The sequence below is a fragment of the Lithobates pipiens genome, unplaced genomic scaffold, assembly GCF_037356315.1.
Source record: "Lithobates pipiens isolate NorthernLeopardFrog02 unplaced genomic scaffold, aLitPip1_a1.2 Scaffold_28, whole genome shotgun sequence".
Taxonomy (NCBI): Eukaryota; Metazoa; Chordata; class Amphibia; order Anura; family Ranidae; genus Lithobates; species Lithobates pipiens.
In genome coordinates this window covers 96,730,979-96,753,886 of record NW_027507789.1, presented here as the reverse complement: position 1 = coordinate 96,753,886, position 22,908 = coordinate 96,730,979, and the positions used below count along the sequence as shown (strand labels likewise).

At 42.3% G+C, this 22,908-nt stretch overlaps 1 protein-coding gene across 1 annotated transcript in view; it reads left to right on the top strand.

Moving 5' to 3' along the window:
- MED1 (mediator complex subunit 1) overlaps nt 1-22,908 on the top strand; it is a 552,713-nt gene that overhangs the window by 167,898 nt on the left and 361,907 nt on the right. The window contains exons 6-10 of the mRNA XM_077459477.1: nt 17,915-17,943; nt 21,209-21,280; nt 21,357-21,419; nt 21,520-21,593; nt 21,723-21,812. Of these exons, the coding sequence (XP_077315603.1) occupies nt 17,915-17,943; nt 21,209-21,280; nt 21,357-21,419; nt 21,520-21,593; nt 21,723-21,812 (328 nt within the window). The remainder of the gene's footprint in view (nt 1-17,914; nt 17,944-21,208; nt 21,281-21,356; nt 21,420-21,519; nt 21,594-21,722; nt 21,813-22,908) is intronic.

Genomic DNA, 22,908 nt, shown 5'->3' with positions numbered 1-22,908 from the left:
CATTTGCAATGAAATTTAATCAGTGCAATTATATTATCTTTTGGTACAAGTCAGGAGATGTACTGCAATGCAGACATATTATTAACTACCTTGCATGGCAAGAGCTGCAGCGTTTAAAAAAAAAAGTGATAGTTTTTATTATTATTTTTTAAAGCTGCCTCCTGGGGTTTAGCTTTAAAATGAATTTTGTCCTTTTTTTTTCTTTTCCCCCTCAGATTTCACTCCCACTATAGATCATTCCATGCTATTATTCTGCGCTACCAGCAAAGGTGGACCATGTCTGCAGTGTGGAAATATTTTAAAGTTTCTGATAAAGACCCCAAATTTGCAATCTGTAGTCTTTGCTCAGCAGAAATTTCAAGAGGGGGTACAGTGCCAAGGCATTTTTCAACAACAGGTTTGATACACCATCTGAAAACACGACATCCAGTTCAGCATTCAGATTACAAGAAAACAGTGGCACTTACAAAAAGTGACTCAGGCTCAACACCATCTGTGGCCACGGTCTTTGAAAAGGTTAAAAAATTTGCAAGTGACAGTCCCAAAGCTCGTGCCATAACAGATAAAATTATGGAATTTATTGCATTAGACGACCAGCCATTCTCTGTTGTGGAGGACATTGGATTCCGTAGGCTTATGGAACATATTGAGCCGCGTTACTCACTAGCAAGCAGACGCTACTTTGCAGATACCTGTCTACCTGAATTGTTTTGCAGTGTTATAAAACACGTTCAAGAGCTCATGACTACCGACATCATAGCAATCAGTTTTACTACCGACATTTGGAGTTCAGACGTCAGTCCAACGAGCATGCTTAGCCTGACAGCGCAGTGGATAGATGACAAATTTCAATTGCAAAACATCCTACTTAATGCACGTGAGTTTGTTGGATCACATACTGCAGCAGCAATAGCTGACACTTTAAAATCCATGCTTGACACTTGGCACATTGAGAAGTCTAAAGTGCATTTGATTGTACGAGATAATGCGCGGAACATGGCAAAGGCAATGGAGGACAGTGAACTTAAAAGCATACCGTGTATGGCACACACGCTGCAATTGGCTGTGAATGAAGGATTGCTGAGGCAGCACACCATATCTGATATTGTATCAAAAGGAAGAAAAATTGTGGGCCACTTTAAGCATTCTCCGCTTGCTTATTCCAGATTACTAGCTTTGCAGATACAGTTTGGAATGCCACCGAAACGACTGCAGCAAGATGTAGCCACTCGTTGGAACAGCACCTACTATATGCTGCAAAGTCTTTGAACAAAAGCGTGTTTTAGCGGCAACACTGAGTGCACATCAGTGGATGTTAGTTGAAAATAGTTTGTCTCTTCTATCTCCATTTGAACAGTTAACAAAAGAAATAAGCTCAACTAATGCTTCTATTTCTGAAGTTATTCCCTTGATTGCCGCACTGAAGCGTCTGCTAGGAAAAGAGATAGAAACAGACCATGGCGTAAAAACGGCTAAAACCAGTCTACTGGAGGCTGTTACCAACCGGTTTCAAGACACCGAGTCCAACCTTCTGTACTGCATTGCAACAGTTCTAGATCCTTGATTTAAAGAGCATTATTTTAATGTTGAGAAAAAGCAGCGTTTACGGGAAATGATACAGGCACAAATGGAGGTGGTGGAAGCATCCGGTGAAGGAGTTTTGAGGTGTAGCACAGAGGAAAGTGAGAAGAAACGGTTGCATACAAGTCAAGAGGAACATGCTCCCTCCATATCTGATATGTTTGAAGAAATTTTACATGAATGCACCCCGGTCCATAGCAGTGCAACAACAAGTGCAGCTACCCAACAGCTGGACATTTATTTAGCTGAACAGCCTATCGCCAGAAGTGACAATCCCCTTGTGTACTGGCGCATCAACAAACAACGTTTTCCTTTGCTTGCACAGATTGCACGCAGATATTTATCTGCCCCAAGCACCAGTACAGAGAGTGAGAGACTATTCAGTCTAGCATCTCATATTCTTGACGAGAAGAGAAACCATCTCTCCTGTGAGAAAGCGGAGCAACTTTTGTTCTTAAAGCGAAATCTGCCACTTATACTGAAATAGATTTATAAATCCGTAGCATAGACCAATTCCTTTACCATGTTGTTTAACATATTAAATGAATTGGCATTGGACTGTGCTATTGGACAATTGGAACATACAACATAGTATGACTGGCTACCAGTATGTTCCAGTTGTCTAGTTGTGCCATACTGCCATTAGTTGTTTGTTCATTGTAGTAGTTCTACAGTTTTTGCACTTCTTCAATTTAAGAGATCTCCAGTTTTAGTACTGTACACACACATCATACATAGTTTGTTGCTGTTGGGCCAAACTATATCTCTCTCTCCCTAAGCTTTCAGCCCGCTGCATGTGCAAAACTGTATGTCCTGTATTTGTGGCTGTCTATATATTCCAGTACTATACACTATACCACACTGTGTTCCAGATATGGGCAGAGACTTCCAGAAACAGACTAGTCTACATTGCTTGCTGTGATTGCCCGAGCACCGCTGCTGTAGACCAGACTGTAGACTGTGTTCCAGGATGTCTCTGCTCATACCCGGGGGCCGGAAAACAGTGTGGTCTACTTTGTCTGTGTATGTAACTCGCAGCTACATACATACACTTTTATCGCACATGCAGCCGCTGACACCTTAGGGAGAGAACTTAGGGGGAAAAAAATAAAATTACTACAGTTCTCTCAGGTTGAAAATATGTATTGCATTTAGCATACTTATATATTACTGTGAAACAGAATAACAGTCTTCTGCCATTGTTATTCTTTATAGTTTGTTGTTGGGACAAAACTGTCAGTCATTGATTGTCTCTCCCTAAGATTTCAGCCCGCTGCATGTGCAAAACTGTATGTCCTGTATCTGTGGCTGTCTACATATTCCAGTACTATACACTATACCACACTGTGTTCCAGATATGGGCAGAGACTTCAAGAAACAGACTAGTCTACATTGCTTGCTGTGATTGCCCGAGCACCGCTGCTGTAGACCAGACTGTAGACTGTGTTCCAGGATGTCTCTGCTCATACCCGGGGGCCGGAAAACAGTGTGGTCTACTGTATGACTGTGTATGTAACCTGCAGCTACATACATACACTTTTATCGCACATGCAGCTGCTGACACCTTAGGGAGAGATAACTGAATTACTACTAGTTCTTCTGGTTTAAGTTGAAAATGAATAAAGTCTAAGACATTAAGTCTTCTTAGACTTAGTCTTAGTCATTTTATTTTTATATTATTTTATTTCATTTCATTTTTTTAATTTATTTTGTTGTTATGGTTCAATGTGCACTGACTGCAGTCTACACTGCAGGATATGCGGTAGTAATTTATCATTTAATTTTGTATTTTATTTGATTTTATGATTTTATCTTCTGTGTCTACTGTCCAATTTATTTGGGTTGCTTTATTAAAGTACTGTTATTTTCCATTACTGGACTATTTTTTTATTCATAAAATTAATGATTCAGTTGAATATGAAGACTATAATGAATAATACTATAAGGCAATTTTATATAATTTTTTTTTTTTAAATATATAAAAAAAGCTATTTTCGGTTTCGGTGCTGTTTCGGTATCGGTTTCGGTTTTCGACCTAGTGTATTTTTCATTTTCGGTATCGGTTTCGGCACAAAAAAACCCATTCGGTGCATCCCTAAATATAAAGATAAATCAAGATATCATTCAATAGTACAGAATGTAGCGATTAGCTGCAAGAATCGCATAAAGTGCCCGTGCTTGAATGCAATATAAATACGTGAATTCCAAAAATATACAAGTTAATATCACACGTGTCCATTACATTGTGCCTAGTGTGGCCAATTGTTCCAAGAAATCGCATAGAGTGCAAATGCTTGAATGACATGGTGCAAATAATCGTGAAGAAAATTGCAATAAATGGTGATATTTGTGATGGTAGCGATATTTCCCCTGATCCTGTGTAATCTTATTATGGGTGTCCCCTTACCTTACTGCTGTAAGGTAACAGCATGTGACAAATGTGTCTTTGGGATCCTTGATGGTCTTTCCCTTTAAAGTCCCGCTGTGGTGTCCCCAAATCCTGGCGTTTTCTGTCCTGCCTAGTTGCGCTGTGTGGCCCCTTTAAATGGTGGCTCTGAGATGTTCAGCAATGGGGGTCCCTCAGCAGATGGCGTATATGTAGGATCAGAAGGGTATAGAGGAAGAATGCCCCATAGTGTAGTAAATTTGATTATAGAATTTTTATTCAGGTTTTTTTTTAGAAAGATACTCCCAAACATAAATTCAGAATGAATGATGTACAAACGAGCAGCGAGCTCAGTGTGCGTCATTTCCGGTAGCGTCCCGACGCGTGTTCGTCACGGGTCACGTGACTTCATCAGGGGATGTATGGCGCTATGGGAAGTGTCTTTAAATAGGAACGAATGATAAGTAGTATGGTGGCCATTAATGTGTAGACCCGGAAGTGTCCCGATGGCCATTTTCGTGTCGCCCCGGTCGCCGGAAGTATAGTGGCGGCCATGTTTTTGGTTAGCCACCTTACAACATCCGCTTTCCGCAGTGGCCGGAAATGTAGCGATTGCCATTTTCTATGTTATTAGTGCGAGTGGTAAACATCCGATTTTAATTACCGGAAATGTTGCAGCCGCCATTTTTTTGGTTTGTTGACATGCGAACTCCGTGACGTGCAATCTGCTGGTCACTTGGGGCTGCTTGTTGCTAAAAGGAGACCCAAAAAACGCAGTATAGGCGTTTCATAACAGTGGGTCTAAATTAAAAAAAGGAGAACAATTTAAGAGAAATAAAGGAATAAAATATAAATATAAAAAAAGTATATATTTATGTAACATCGTACAGAAAAAAAAGAGAAAAAAAAATATCCAAAAAAATAAATATATATAAATGGGGGAATCGACTGTTACTGCCGGAATTGACTTACCGTATATACTCGAGTATAAGCCGAGATTTTCAGCCTCTTTTTTGAGGCTGAAAGTGCCCCCCTCGGCTTATACTCGAGTCATCGCTGTCTGCCTGCTCGATCAGCGTGTCGAGCAGACAGACAGCGGCCATTCTATAATTCAAAAGCCGCGCCTCCGGCTCCGCCTTCGCCTGTGATAGGCGGAACACTGAATTTCCCAGCAGCCTGTGTTCCGCCTATCACGGACATCGTCTCATCCTCGTACTACGGACGAGGATGAGACGATGTCCGTGATAGGCGGAACACAGGCTGCTGGGAAATTCAGTGTTCCGCCTATCACAGGCGAAGGCGGAGGCGCGGCTTTTGAATTTTACAATGGCCGCCGAGGCGCCGACGAAGAGCGGCGATCCTGGCAAGGCACGGGACGGAGGCAAGGCACGGCACGGCACGGGATGGGACGGAGGCAAGGCACGACACGGGACGGAGGCAAGGCACGGCACGGGACGGAGGCAAGGAGGCAAGGAGGCAAGGCACGGGACGGAGGCTCGGGACACAGGCTCGGGACACAGGTAGGCTGGACACACACACACACACACACACACACACACACACACACACACGGACACACACACACACACGGACACACACACACAGGGATGGATGGATGGAGACACACACACACAGGGATGGATGGATACACACACACACAGGGATGGATGGATGGATGGAAACACACACACACAGGGATGGATGGATGGATGGAGACACACACACACAGGGATGGATGGATGGATGGAGACACACACACACAGGGATGGATGGATGGATGGACACACACACAGGGATGGATGGATGGATGGACACACACACACACAGGGATGGATGGATGGATGGACACACACACACACACAGGGATGGATGGACGGACACACAGGGATGGACGGACACACAGGGATGGACGGACACACAGGGATGGACGGACACACACACAGGGATGGACAGGCATGTCTCACCCTCGGCTTATACACGAGTCAATAAGTTTGCCAGTTTTTTTGGGGGTAAATTGGGGGCCTCGGCTTATATTCGGGTCGGCCTATACTCGAGTATATACGGTATTTAAGTCAGACAATATCGACATACATGGTAGATAATGCATACATCATGTATAAAAAGTATGAATTTTTTTTTATAAAAATTGTGCATGAAATATATAAATATAAAAAATGCAAAAATAAAATAAAAAAATAGGAGCGAATATATATTTAGGAGAGACAATGGAGTAAACTTACGATAGATCAATGGATGTAAAGTATAAAATGGCAAAAAGTGTTTATGATGTATACTAGCGAGGGGTGAAAATTATGTATATTTTTTACCCTTACTCTATGTTCAGGCCCTTTGGCGCGATTGTGTCCAAGGTACAGATCCATTTGGACTCAAGTTGGCTCAGAGTTCTTACTTTTTGCCCACCTCGCCAGTGTTTCACATAGGGCTCTATCCCCCAAAATTTCAACTGAGATGGATCTTTATTGTGATAGATGGCGAAGTTTTTTGATATGTTGTGTTTATCAAAGCCCTTTATTATATTCTGTACGTGTTCTTTCACACGTACTCTGAGTGGTCTCTTAGTGCTGCCTATATATTGAAGCCCGCAACTACATTCTAGGGCATATACAGCACCAATCGTGTTGCAGCAGATAGTCTTTGATTTCATAGGTGTTGCCTGTGCTTGTTGAGGTGAATTATTTTTTCTTTTCATTGGGACGCTTAGTTCTGGTGCAGGCATAGCACCTTTTGCAGGGAAAGAAACCCTTCTCTGTGAAAAAATGTCAGTCCTCTACCTGCGGGGTCCGGGATACGCTTCACGATTTTGTCCCCGATGGTGGGGGCTCGTCTGTAAGTAAATTTTGGGCGAGTGGGGAGAATATCGTTCAGGCGTGTGTCGGCTAGTAGTATATTCCAGTTGCGTTTAATAATCTTTTCTATTTGTTTATGTTGCACATTATAGTCCAGGATAATTGGAACTGTGTCCTGTAATGTCTTAGTATGAGGTTGGTTTTTAATGAGGTCTTTGCGGTTTATCTCTGCTACTTCCGCTATTTTCTTGGTGATGATCTCTTTGCTGAAGCCTTTTTCTACAAATCTTTGCTGATCATAGTAATACTCTTCCTGTGTGCAGTTGCGTCTTAATTGCATCAATTGGCATTTCTGTTTTTTATAGAGCCAGTTCTTGTGATGGCAGCTTTCCAGTGGCAGGTAGCTATTGCGATCTACATTTTTAAAGTGTGTTTTTGAGGAGAGTCTCTTGTTCTCTTGTGTTATCTCCAGGTCCAAAAAGGTAATCGACGTATCGCTTATTTCCCATGATAGTTTTATATTTCTATCATTCTTGTTCAGGCTCTCCAAAAATTCTATAAGTTTTGTTTGTTCACCTTTCCATAGAATGATAACATCATCAATGTATCTTCTATAGGTATGTAGTTCTCCTGGGGGGGTTGGCAAATACCTTTTCTTCCTCCCACTGTGCCATGAAGAGGCCTGCAACACTGGGAGCTAATTTTGCTCCCATGGCTACACCTGTTTTCTGGTAATAGTAGTTCCGATTATAGCAGAAATAGCTATTTTTGAGACAAAAGTCTAGACATTTTACAAGAAATTTCCTCTGGATGCATGGTAGATCCGTGTGCTTCCTAAGACCCCACTTTGTTGCCTCGCAAGCTTGATGATGTAATATTATTGTGTACAGTGAGGCGACATCGGCTGTGGCTAGCCACCAAGGCCCCTCATCTGTTGGTATATTTTCTAGAATTTGTAGTATATGCTTAGTATCCCTTAGGTAAGCTTGTGTCTTTTGAACAGCGGGCTGCAGGTAGTAGTCAATGTACTGTCCCATTCTCGCTGTCAACGAATCGATTCCATTTACTATTGGTTTGGGAGGTGGATTGTCTTTATCTTTGTGGATTTTGGGGAGTGAGTAAATGATTGGGTAGTAGATATTTTGCCTCTTTTTTATTCAAGATGTCCTTCTTTAGGCCTAGATGCACTACTTGTTCGAGAGCCTTTCTACATTTGAACATTGGATTGCTCAGAAGTCGGGTGCATGTTTCCTTATCCTCCAGGAGAGAATTTATGCTTGCGTTTGTATTGTTCTTTTGACAGTATTACTATACTAGGAGTCCGATTCCAACATAGAACCACTATGCGCCCTTAGATCAAAGATGGGACGAGGACAGAGCAGATAGGCATAGACAATCGGACATGGAATATGAGAGATCTTTTTTAGAGAGGGGCAGAGAGAACGATCCACCAAGGAGGATCGAGAACTCCAGAAATCAAAGAAGAACACCAGAAAGAAAAGAGGATGTAAAAGGCAAAGGGATTTTCAACCTCAGTGGTCAACCACTATCCCATGAGGAAATAGGAGTTCTTGACAAGGGATTGAAATATGCACTAATCAAAAATATTGATACATTTCAAACATATATAGGAATTCAGAAATTCGTTAGGAAACTAAATGTTAAGAAATACTTGATTAGCAACCCATGTAAACCAAGAACAACAATACCTACGGAGGACATTACACACAGTACCTTAAGAAATAAATCAATCTTTAATCCTGCAGGAAAGGATAATAAACACATTGAGGTGTTTAAAATTATAGTCACCGAGGAGCTAAAAGAACTGAAGATAAAGAAATGTGACGAACCCAAACACATCAAAAGTGGAATTTAGAGATTAACAAAGAGGAAAGACCTTGTTATACGCCCAGCAGATAAGGGAGGGGGCATAGTAATACTGTCAAAAGAACAATACAACGCAAGCATGAATTCCCTCCTGGAGGATAAGGAAACATACACCCGACTAATGAGCAATCCAATGTTCAAATGTAGAAAGGCTCTCGAACAAGTAGTGCATCTAGGCCTAAAGAAGGACATCTTGAATAAAAAAGAGGCAAAATATCTACTACCGGAGTCATGTAGAACCCCAATCATTTACTCACTCCCCAAAATCCACAAAGATAAAGACTATCCACCTCCCAAACCAATAGTAAATGGAATCGATTCATTGACAGCGAGAATGGGACAGTACATTGACTACTCCCTGCAGCCGGCTGTTCAAAAGACACAAGCTTACCTAAGGGATACTAAGCATATACTACAAATTCTAGAAAATATACCAACAGATGAGGGGCCTTGGTGGCTAGCCACAGCCGATGTCGCCTCACTGTACACAATAATATTACATCATCAAGCTTGCGAGGCAACAAAGTGGGGTCTTAGGAAGCACACGGATCTACCATGCATCCAGAGGAAATTTCTTGTAAAATGTCTAGACTTTTGTCTCAAAAATAGCTATTTCTGCTATAATCGGAACTACTATTACCAGAAAACAGGTGTAGCCATGGGAGCAAAATTAGCTCCCAGTGTTGCAGGCCTCTTCATGGCACAGTGGGAGGAAGAAAAAGGTATTTGCCAACCCCCAGGAGAACTACATACCTATAGAAGATACATTGATGATGTTATTCTATGGAAAGGTGAACAAACAAAACTTATCAAATTTTTGGAGAGCCTGAACAAGAATGATAGAAATAGAAAACTCATGGGAAATAAGCGATAAGTCGATTATCTTTTTGGACCTGGAGACACAGGACGAGCATTACTATGATCAGGCCACAAACATGCAGCAAATTTGTAGAAAAAGGCTACAGCAAAGAGTTCATCACCAAGAAAATAAGGGAAGTAGCAAAGATAAACCGCAAAGACCTCATTAAAACCAACCTCATACTAAGACCTTACAGGACATAGTTCCAATTATCCTGGACTATAATGTGCAACATAAACAAATAGAAAAGATTATTAAACGCAACTGGAATATACTACTAGCTGACACACGCCTGAACGATATTCTCCCCACTGGCCCAAAATTTATTTACAGACGAGCCCCCACCATCGGGGACAAAATTGTGAAGAGTATCCCGGATCCCCCAGGTAGAGGACTGACATTTTTTACAGGGAAGGGTTTCTTTCCCTGCAAAAGGTGCTATGCCTGCACCAGAACTAAGCGTCCCAATGAAAAGAAAAAAGAATTCACCTCAACAAGCACAGGCAACACCTATGAAATCAAAGACTTTATCTGCTGCAACACCACTGGTGCTGTATATGCCCTAGAATGTAGTTGCAGGCTTCAATATGTAGGCCGCACTAAGAGACCACTCAGAGTACGTGTGAAAGAACACGTACAGAATATAATAAAGGGCTTTGATAAACACAACGTATCAAAACACTTCGCCATCTAGCACAATAAAGATCCAACTCAGTTGAAATTTTGGGGGATAGAGCCCTACGTGAAACACTGGCGAGGTGGACACAAAGTAAGAACTCTGAGCCAACTTGAGTCCAAATGGATCTGTACCTTGGACACAATCGCGCCAAAGGGCCTGAACATAGAGTTTGACCTCAACTGCTTCATTAGCGACTTTTAACCCCCTCCTCAACATATCAAAACTACCTATGCGGAAATTTACCGAAACACCTATAGTATCATTTTCCTGCGAAGACTCATACCTTGTCACCCATATTAGACTATACCCTATTATATATTCTTTCATGTTTGTTTATATTCATAAACGGTCGCTGCACACTAGCTCCCCAGAAAATATCACATTTTTTTGCGGAACCCAGTCCTCCAAAATATTATCACTTTTCTTTCCCTATATCCATCTCCCTTCACATTATCGAGTATTGCACCATAAGGGTAAAATATACATCATTTTCACCCCTCGCTAGTATACATCAGAAACACTTTTTGCTGTTTCATACTTTACATCCATTGCTCTATCATAAGTTTACTCCATTGTCTCTCCTAAATATATATTCGCTCCTATTTTTTTATTTTATTTTTGCATTTTTTCTATTTATATATTTCATGCACAATTTAAAAAAAAAATTCATACATTTTATACATGATGTGTGCATTATCTACCATGTATGTCGATATTGTCTGACTTAAATACGTCATTTCCAGCAGTAACAGTCGATTCCCCCATATATATATATATATTTATTTTTTTGGATATTTTTTTCTGTACGATGTTACATAAATATATACTTATTTTATATTTATATTTTATTCTTTTATTTCTCTTAAATTTTTCTCCTTTTTTAAATTTAGACCCACTGTTATAAAACGCCTATACTGCGTTTTTTGGGTCTCCTCCTTTTAGCAACAAGCAGCCCCGAGTGACCAGCAGATTGCCTGTCACGGAGTTCGTATGTCAACAAAACAAAAAAAATGGCGGCTGCGACATTTCAGGTAATTAAAACTGGATGTTTACCACTCGCACTAATAACATAGAAAATGGCCATCGCTACATTTCTGGCCACTGCGGAAACCGGATGTTGTAAGGTGGCTAACCAAATACATGGCCGCCACTATACTTCCGGCGACCGGGGCGACACAAAAATGGCCGTCGGGACACTTCTGGGTCTACACATTAATGGCCACCATACTACTTACCATTCGTTCCTATTTAAAGACACTTCCCATAGCGCCATACATCCCCTGATGAAGTCGCGTGACCCGTGACGAACACGCGGCAGGACGCTACCGGAAGTGACGCACACCGAGCTCACTGCTCGTTTGTACGTCATTCATTCTGAATTTATGTTTGTGAGTATCTTTTTAAAAAAAACCTGAATAAAAATTCTATAATCAAATTTACTACACTATGGGGCATTCTTCCTCTATACCCTTCTGATCCTACATATACGCCATCTGCTGAGGGACCCCCATTGCTGAACATCTCAGAGCCTCCATTTAAAGGGGCCACACAGCGCAACTAGGCAGGACAGAAAACACCAGGATTTTGGGGACACCACAGCGGGACCTTAAAGGGAAAGACCATCAAGGATCCCAAAGACACATTTGTCACATGCTGTTACCTTACAGCAGTAAGGTAAGGGGACACCCATAATCAAATTACACAGGATCAGGGGAAATATCGCCACCATCACCAATATCACCATTTATTGCAAATTTCTTCATGATTATTTGCACCATGTCATTCAAGCATTAGCACTCTATGCGATTTCTTGGAACAATTGGCCACACTAGGCACAATGTAATGGACACTTGTGATTTTTAATTGTATGTTTTTGGAATTCACGTATTTATATTGCATTCAAACACGGGCTCTTTATGCGATTCTTGCAGCTAATCGCTACATTCTGTACTATTGAATGATTTCTTGATTTATCTTTATTATTTTATTTTCGTTGCATTTCTTTCTTTATCTATTTATTTTATAAGTGATTGACCCACCTACTATGAATGTCACCATTGTTCAATTATAGATAGGAATCACAATTTTTTAATAGACTGTGTGTTAGACCTATACGCATATAGGCTTTATACCCTTTTGAGTAGCTGATCGCAGTTTCTGCCAAATCTTCTCGATTTTGTATTTATTCATTCTAACAATCACATAAGTCACAACACACACAGTTCAATCTTTTCCATTTCTAATATACTGTCCTGTGGGACACACTGAATCTGTCCCAGTACAGCGCACCACTACTTTCTTTGACTATAGGTACACATATGTGGTGCTAGGAGAGGCAGGAAAGTTTTGTAGTAGGAGCCAGTGTAAGCATCTGGTCCGGGACTCTTGCCCTTGGGCAGGGACTTCACCGTTAGTGCTATCTCCTCTGGGGAAATTGGCTGCTCCAGATTGACGCATTGTTCCTCATTTAGTGGAGGGACCCCCGCTGTCGTGAGTTATTCCTGAATGGCAACAGACCTGCTAGGCTGGGCGTCGGCGGGTAAAGCTGGGGATAAGTTATAAAGTTGAGTATAAAACTCCTGGATCCCTGAGGCAATTTTATTGGACTGGACCGAAATGTCTCCAGACGGGGAGTGTAGCTTTTGTACGTAGGATTGAGCGTGCTTCTTGCGAAGGGCCCTAGCAAGCATGCGGCCACATTTGTTGCCGTGCTCATAATATTTGTGCGTAAGGTGCCTAGCCTGTTTACGCGTATGGCGGTCTAATAAGCGTGAAAACAGTTCCCGCAACTCGAGAAGCTTCTGCCTTGCCGCAGGCCCCCCCCCCTTGCTTATGAGAAAGTTCTGCCGCTTGTAGGGCGGTCAGAACCTTAGTAAAATCAGCTTCGCATTTTCTTGAGTTTGGAGCCCAAAGATATTAATTCTCCCCTGATTACCGCCTTGTGGCCTTCCCATATCACTCCCGCACTAAGGTCCTCTGAAGAATTTTCCCTGAAATAGTGAGTGTTGACCTCTGACACCTTAGTAATCACTGCAGAATCATCCAGTAAAATCTAATTTAGTCTCCACGTCCAGGCCCTATGGGGGCTAGACGGTAGCATAATGGTCACTCCAACCGGAGCATGGTCAGATAGTGATACTGCCAATGGATGCGTTCTGCAGGAGCTCAAGCATGGGGCGGTCAATGTAAATATGGTCTATGCGGGTATACACGCCATGGACGGTCGAGTAGTAGCTAAAGTCATGGCCGGAGGGGTGAGAAACCCTCCAGGTGTCCAGTAGGAGGTGTGCCTGAAGTGATTTGTGAAAATGTTTGAGAAAAGCATATGAGTACGAGGGTCGGGTGCTGGAGGTGTTAAGCGAAAAGGTCTGGGCTAACATTAAAGTCCTTTCCGAGAATCAGAAAACCTGCCTTGAATTCTGTCAATAGGTCAAGGGTATTATCTAAGAAAGCAAGTTGGTCAGAATTGGTTGCTTAAAGTGAGGCGAATGTGTACATGTTACCAGCAATGGTGCCCTTTAAGAAAATATAGCGGCCCTGAGGGTTTGTTTTGCTATCTACGGGTTGAAAAGGACATGTCTTGTGGAATGCTATTGTAGTGCCTTTGGACTTGGACTTAGGGGATGTGCTGTGAAACCACTGACTAAACATGTGGATGGGCAGTCTGGGCAAGGAATGGTTGATAAAATGTGTCTCCTGTAGGAAGACCACTTGTGCCCTCAACTTCTTAAGCTTCCACCATAATTTATTCCTCTTCCCTGGGGAGCAGAGACCCCGCACATTGTAAGATATTACCTTAAGTGTAGACATGGGAGAACTGGTGGACAGAGGAGTTGTCGAATGTCCCAACTCGCCTGGCGCATGGGCCGCAGCAAGGGAAAGCTCCTAGGAAGGGAGGGGGGTGTGAGGGGTGAGGGAGGGAGAAGAGAGAAAGAGGGGAAGAAAAGACACAGTGGGTTAGCACGGAAACAACAACACAAAAGCATAACATCAACAGTAGTATTGAACATGGCAGCTGTATGCTGCGAGTGAAGTCCCCCCCGGTACCGGGGAGAACCTCAAGCCACAGCCTAATGTCCCAATGGGGAACTAAACCCATAAATGGGTGGCCTACGTGGGGAACGTGTACCAACATAAGGGGGGAGAAAGAAGGTCCCATCTCTGCCCATCGCATCTGAAAATAGTAAAACTTTAGTTCGGGGAAAAATCGATGCAGTAAAGAACCAATGTTGGCTGGTTTACCGTGGGGTCTGGGCGGGCAAGCCGGAAAGTTCGAGCCCTACCCCGGGTGGGGGCCGCAATGCTCCGCAGGGCAGTAGCCAGGATCACAGCAAGCATCTGTGGGGGAAGGGTAGTGATCCTGGAGGTAGCTATCGTGGTGAACAAATAAAACCCCCCCTCGCCCCTGAGTGCTCAGTGAAAAGAGAAAAAGGGTGTTGTGGCATGTCCCCTTCACATAGTGAAAGGTATGGCAATCTCCGTCGGGTAGGCCCAAATGCGTTTCCGAACAGTCCCTAAAGCTGGAAAGGATTCTCCAGGGAATCTTGAGGCCAGAGCTGCCGGATCTGGTAGCCACGTGGGGTACAGCCTGCACCAAGGAACATCTGGGGGGGCTCGGGATCAAAGCATAGTTATAAGGGGGCCCAGACCTTTTCTAAGGCAACGCAAATGGCCAGTATTTAGCATTCAGCCGCACGGCTCAGGCCCAGCATCAGTTTCTGGTAGTGGAAGGTGCCGCTGAGGGGTCTCGGGTTGAATTTTGCCTGTCCCTCCTCCGATTTTTGTGTGCGACTGTGGACCACCGTGGAGGGAGGGGGATGACCAAGTCGCCAGGGGGTGCTCTCCAGTCCGGGAAGTCCATGGGTTCCAACCCCAAAGATGAGAGGAAGTGTGGGAGATCGTCCTTAGTTCGCAGGGTAACTTGTCTTCCATCTTTGTGCACGTGCAAAGAAAAGGGGAAGCCCCAGCGGTAGGTCAGTCCTGCGGCTTGAATCCCAGAAAGGAGGGGGCGGAGAGCCCTCCGCTGCATAAGGGTGCGCCTGGAGAGATCTTGATAGAAAGTCAGACGTGCACCATCAAAGTCATAAAAGGGCTTTTTGCATAATACGGTCTTTGATGGTATACTTGTGAAGTTTACAGATAATGTCTCTAGGATTGTCAGCGTCTGGAGACGGGCGTCTCAGTGCTCTGTGAGCTCGGTCAATTTCAATGGGTGAAGAAGCTGGTAGACCCAATATATCTCTGAAGATGTCCGTCAGTGTGGGGATAATATCTCTGGAGGCAGTGGCCTCTGGCAGGCCTCTAATCCTGATATAGGCCCTTCTGCTGCGGTTTTCCACATCATCTAATTGCCCCAGCAACATGACAGTCTGATGTAAACAGAGGATATATGTAGATGAAGTTATCAAAACGGAAACCTTCCTATAAAGGGGTACCTCATCCCAATATTCAGTACTAATAATTAAGAATAAAAGGGGGAAATGAAAGAGCTGGAGGGTAACCAACCCCCGGGACTTTTATACGGTACCCTAGTAGAGGCAGATTAATAACATGCCCATATTAAAATAAAAAATTTTATTCAAAGAACAAACGGATTTAAAAAAGAAACGGCAATATGACAATATTGATGCACAAACCAGTTGGTTGTGTACAGAACAGGTACAGGATCAAGGTTGACCATACATATTACCAATCTATACACGTAAGGATACTGCACATTTCAACATGTTTTGCTCCCTTGAGCTTCCTCAGGATAATGCTGCTTGCGTTAAAAACTGAAAGGTAAATTGCTAATATATTAGGCAAAGATGTATTCATATTGATATCAATACAGTAAGTCAAGATTCATACAGATGAAAGACATATTTAACAAATTCATTGGGGACAAATATAAAGATGATAACAATTGGGTCAGAATCAATGGCCATGGATAGGTACATATACATAAATAATAATATGTGGCCGAATCGCTAGCGCCTTCCCATACATCATTGATGCCACATGCATTTAACACATGAAGGCTCACTCCTAAAAGGGGCCACTGTGCATTGCTGCGCTCTTTAGACCTGGGAATTAATTTACCTCTTCTTTTAACTGGTTCATTACTCACTCCCTGCCTTGATATTATAATAATTGGCTCCTGTCTATGCCCTCCTAAGCTGTCTCGCTCCATTGATTGATTGGGGGGTAGCCTTGTACACACTTTTTCCAACTTATGAGGTGTCTTTCATTGGACGGTGGATTTGAAGGGAGGCTTGCGTGTCCCCTGAGGAAGCTGTTGCGAAACATGTCGTGATAGATGATTGCAAGCTCCTTTTCCACTCTCTGTATTATATGGACCAGTTATTCTTGATACAGTTGATACTTTTGTAATTATGACATATTTGCGAATATGTAAAAATAATTTTTAATATACAATAAAATTGACTGTTTAATATACTAATTTCCCTTGTACTTTGAATACATTAGCACTGCAAAAATCCCCTTCTCCCTTTTCCTTACAAATATTTTTAAGCGTTCTAAATACCAAATTTGAGCTGTCTTCAGGCCAGTCACTTTACTTGCGGCCGTATTACAGCTATGATACAAAGCTTCTGTGGAGGAGACGAGCAGCCACATGATCTCCCCGACTGATGTCAGACGGAGATCATGGCCCCTCCTGCAGAAGACAGCTCAAATTAGGTATTTAGAACACTAGTTTTTGAAAACTACTGACCTAGTTTGCTATGTCAGCCTCTAATAGAGGGGCTGACATAGTCTTACGTGGATGGGTTAACAAACCCTTTTAGATAAAAACAAAACAAAAAAAAAAATGCTTTTCAACTCCTTTAAATAAGGACATGTGTGTTGCAGTGTTTTTTTTTTTTTTTTTATGCCCTTATCCCAGTGTGAAAGGGGCCTTTGCGTTACATGTGAAAACTTGACTGATGTTCCAACTGGAGTATAACATTGGTTAATATAGAAGACAAGTCTTAACATCAGTATAAGTAAATTTAACATATAGATGTATAGGTGTATCTTCATCTGGGGGTAGCGAAGTGAGTAGTGAAGAGACTCCAGGGGGGGGGGGGGGGGGGGGGGGAAATCGGTCATTCTTTTAATATCATTGCCAAAATGTCATGATTTCTCCCAAGGTATGCAAACTTTTGAGCACAACTGCACATTCGGAGATGTAAAAAAAGGCAAAGTAGTCAGTAGAATCAAAGTCCTATACTGTACAATGAAAGAAATAGGAATTTTTGACTTAGCTGCCGCAGGTTGGTGAACCTCTGCCTATCTTTACTTTTGAGACATTGACTCTTTAAAGGAGCTTTTTATTCCCAGTCATGGTACTGAACTGTTTCCCAATTGACTTAATCTGCTGCAAAATGTTCTTCCTTGTTAGTACCACTTTGCTAGATTTTGTTGCCCTATATGCCAACTTTTTTGAGACGTGTTGCTGCCAGCAATTTCAAAATTACCTTTTTTTTTTTTTTCTTAGAATGGCACATTTTCTCAGTTAAAACATTTAATGTTTTCTATTTTGAATAAAATATACAGTAGGTTTATGAGATTTAAAGATTATTGCATTCTGTTTTTATTTAGATTTTACATAGCATCCCAATTTTTGGGGAATTGGGGTTGTAGTATAAACTGGATCAACTGTTTTTAAAAGCCTTGTACTGCTATTTATTTAGCTATGATTTAATCCAATTTATTTTCTTTTATTTTTTCAGAGTAGTCCAGAACTTGTACAGCAATTAAGGTTGGTTGCCTTTTATATTTATGTACCATTAACAGTTTGGTTAGGCTGGGTACACGCGGCCTGAATATCGGCCGGTATCCGTTGGTTAACCACTTGCCGCCCGCCATATAACAAATACACGGCGGAAAAGTGGTTTCAAAACCCTGACCGGACGTCATATGACGTGATCAGGATTTTGAGCCGCTGCACGCCCCCGGGGGCGCGCATCGCGGCGATCGTTCTTGCGGGGTGGCTGACACCCGGCAACTACGATCTCTGTAGAGTCTCCGACGGAGACTCTTTACCACATGATCAGCCGTGTCCAATCACGGCTGATCACAGTGTAAATAGGAAGAGCCGGTGATCGGCTTTTCCTCACTCGCGTCTGTCAGACGCGAATAGAGGAGAGCCGAGCTGCTGCTCCTCGGACGGGGGGGGGGTCTGTGCTGATTGAGTATCAGCGCAGCCCCCCCGAGGATGCCCACACTGGACCGCCAGGGATGCCACCAGACCACCAGGGATGCCCAGGACAAGGTATGCCACCCTAGACCACCAGGGATTCCAGTCAGTGCCACAATGGATGCCAATCAGTACCCATAATGGATGCCAATCAGTGCCCACAATGGGCATCACTGATTGGCATGCATTATTGTTTGGCACTGATTGGCATCCATTAGTACAGTATAATGTAATACAATGCCGCCTATCAGTGCCCATCCATGCCACTTATCAGTGCCCATCCATGCCACTTATCAGTGCCCATCCATGCCCATCTGTGCCGCCTACCCATGCCCATCTGTGCCGCCTACCCATGCCCATCTGTGCCGCCTATCCATGCCCACATGTACTGCCTATCCATACCCATCCATGCCGCCCATCCATGCCAATCCGTGCCAGCTATCAGTGCCAATTTGTGCCACCTATCAGTGCCGCCTATCAGTGTCTATCAATGCCACCTCATCAGTGCCACTTCATTGGTGCCACCTCATCGGTGCCCATCAGTGTAACCCCATCAGTGAAGGAGAAATCTTACTTATTTACAAAGTTTTGAAACTGAAACAAAAAAAACATATTTTTTTTTCAACATTTTTGGTATTTTCTTATTTGTTTAGCAAAAAATAAAAACCGTAGAGGTGATCAAATACCACCAAAAGAAAGCTCTATTTGTGGGAAAAAAATGATAAAAATTTCATTTGGGTACAGTGTAACATGACTGTGCAATTGTCATTCAAAGTGCGACATTGCTGAAAGCTCAAAATTGGTCTGGGCAGTAAGGTGTTTAAGTGCCCGGTATTGAAGTGGTTAAACAAGAACCGACTGACATTCCAGTCATTGTGTACAGCTGTCGTTCCGACAATGCGTATGTAACTTGCCCCCCACCACATTCTTTGGCTTAAACAAAGCCACTATATTAAAATTCTCTTTTAAACAAGTGCTCAAAACTTGCGTTTATAGCAGAACTCCAGACAAAAACTTTTTTCATATTTTTAATGTTGCTTTTCTACCTTTCTAGAATATGTAGTCCATCTTCTGATTATTTCTCAAAAACTACAGAGGCAATGTGGATTTTTTAAATAATAGGGTGGATTCCCTGTGGTTTCCTCTTTGTAAGACTGCAGGTTGCTATGCCTTGAATTCCACTGGTCTTGTCTCGTCCCCCCCTGTATTTAAGTTGAGCTAACGCTTCTTGCTCACTGCAGTGTGTGGAGCAGCAAATCTGAGATACACAGAGATGAACCTCCCACAGAGGCAAGGGTCCCCTCCTCCCATCACGAGCACAGTTGGAGCTGACCAGTTCCCTCAAACCATTTAACCCCATACATGCTGGGCAATCACACAGGCAGGCATGGGGTACAGATCTCGCTAGTGACATTAAGAAGGCACTGTGACAGCCCAGACTTCAAAGATCAGTATTAACTATGCCTATCACTGGAGACACACAGGGAATGGATAAAGAGTTTAATAGTCTTTCTGTATATGCAGAAGAGAAGGAATTGAGTGGCTGTACATACTTAACCCCATATGGCAAAGAAGTCACTGCGCTATTACATAAATTACTAAAGCGGCAACCCAAAGCGATATACAAAACCGTAAACTAAGAAACAAAAAAAGGGAGCTGCGCTGGGGATATACATAAAAGTGAAAATCAAGCCTCTGGGCCCCAGCTTCTAAGGTACAGCGGTCCTGGTGTGATGGCACGCATTTTGTCACTCAGTGGACGTCCACGGAGTGACGAAACGCATAGGGAGGGCGACGTACTGACGTCACCACCCTGCTTTGCACGTGCGTGTAATTTGTTTTAACTTTGCTGGCCAGGTTTTTTGCACGCGGTACATACAGCGCTTATTTGTTTTATTTGTATGACCTGGATCAGTCTTTACATTCATTAAACCATTGGATTTTACACATGGTGGTATCCTCTGGGTTTTTTACACGTGGGATGTAATTATTTATCCCCAAACATCTTTGATAGACTTGATCGAGTGCTGTGACATCAGTCAGCTGATACCATCACACCAGGACCGCTGCATCTTAGAAACTGGGGACCAGTGGCAATGCCGGTTTGGAGAACTGCACACAGTGATTGTATCCAGTAATGGGAGGTCTTACCCGGGAGTGGTTGACATGCCTATTCATTTGGCTATCTAGTAAGCCTTTATTTCTCATGGTGGTGGATTGACACTATTGGTTCCCTAAGGATATCGTCACAGGGACTTATAATGCTTCCTTTGCCACAGTATTATCAACGGGTTGTCATTAATTATCATCGATTTGGTGGCTTCATATGTTGACATCCACACAATTTTTGATTTCTCTTCAGTTGGATGTTGTTATATTCACTTGAAGTCTTTTTTTAATGTATATTTATTTATTTTTTTATGTGTATTTATTTTCACTTGATTTTCACTTTTTTGTATATCACCAGCACAGCTCCCTTTTTTTATACTTAACACCATAGCTGCTTGGGAGTGAGTGCCTTTTACTTGGCATGATGATCACATTCAACATGTGCAGGCCTAGTGTACCCTCCCACATTCACTGCAATTCCCAAAGCATGATGGGAAGTGTAGTTCATTTTAGTGTAGAGAGTGAAAGGACAGTATATGATGCTATCCCTGGTGTAACATCACCTCCTTGGCAGAACAGATGCTGGCATTTTTTGAATTACAGAGATGACTTCCTGAAAATCCAGTTAGACTTTTCTCTTTGATGGTAAGGAATTTCACAAATGTATTAACTGTTTAGTGTTTTGTGTAGGTATAATTATATGCTTATTTTTTTCCAGGGAGAAAAATTTTGAGGATTTCTCTCAGTACCTTAAGAGCCTGGTGAACCTGTACAAGATGCCTGGGGACAAGTGAGTGACTGCTGAGCAGTAGGTGGTGTATATATTGTGTGTGTTCCGGTCTTAGTTACTGACATTTTCTTTTCAGGAAAATGTTTTTGGCACTTCAGTCATTGGAGATGGACCTTACAAAAATGGCAGCAATGTATTGGTAAGCATTGTGTTCTCCAGCCTGGGCTTGAAATCTTATTTTAAACAACAGTTATTAATGGAAAACTGATGGTGATGTTGGGCATGTGGCTATTTTTCAGGCAGCTCACCAATGCCAGTGTATTGGATAAAATACTACAGGGCACCGTAGGCTACCTGACTCCTAGGAGTGGAGGTAATATTTGCTGTAACAGTAACACATTTCTTCTTTTTTTGTTAGGACTGTTAACATTCATATTTCCAATGGCACAAGGTGACTCTCTATAATAAACATGCTCCCGTGTTGTTGTTTTTCATGTTGAAGGCCACGTTATGAATTTGAAGTATTACATCACTCCATATGACCTTTTTGATGATGTCACTGGGTCCTCTATTACATTGAATGAAGGCCATGGTAAGTTATCTAAGGTCCATTAAAATGTTTTTACTATCACATCACGTAGCTATAGAGAGCATGATGACCAATGGGGTTGTGTAAGCGCTTGCTGTAAAAAAAAAAAAAATGTAATTATATGACATTCTTAAAAAAAAAACACACCTCAAACACTTTTAAACATGCATGCAGAGCCACATTGAGCACAAGGATTGCGGTGTAAACAAGCCATAAAGATAAACTGTACACTGCCCATTGCTCTTTGCATGGTTTCCATTGATTTCCTTTTAAGTGGTATTAAACCCAAAATGCAATAAATTGCAGCTTACTATTCTTTCGATTTGGCGGCTGCATCAGTTTTCTTTTCTTGCACTTTTTTTCCCCCTCTGTTTTCATCTTGTGACCTGGCCCATAACACACCACCTGTTTGAGTGCCCCACTCTGGTTGAATGAGCACTGGGCTGCCTTTGGACAGCAGCATTGTCAGTTTGGGGAAGAGGAGTTTTAAATGTACTAACAGATTTAAACACAATAACAAGTTGAGGCCAAACTCCAGCTAACACTAAAAGTTTTACTATTTGGATAAAGATTTTAAATAAATAAAAGCTGATCCCTCTAAGCACCCCTGCCAGTGTTTAATAGTTTGTCTCATCTCTGTAACTGATACATTCTGCTGGAGAGCTTGTTCTTTTGACATAAAAGACTTGCTGGCTGGAACACCAAATAAAAATAGAAAGCAAGCTGAAAAAAGAAAGTGAATGCAGCCATCACATCTTAGAAATGGTAAGCCCCAATAAAAAATAAGGACAAGGATGACATGGAGAAAACGTAGAAAATATAATTAAACTAAAATGTCGCTATAAAAATATAAATGTAACCTACCTTAATAGTCAGCTTCAGCCAGAAACTCAGCATGCACTTTCATTCACAATTTTTTAATGTCTGGGGAGTAATTGGTAACCCCCTCAAGTCTGATGCCGGAGTCCATCATGAAGGCAGAACATCTGGTACTGCATGCGGATTTCCTTGATTAGTTTCAGGCCTGGCTTTCTGTTCTGACCAGTGTAAGTAGTTGGTAGGTCAGTGTACAGAGTTCAGTAGTTGGTAGGTCAGTGTA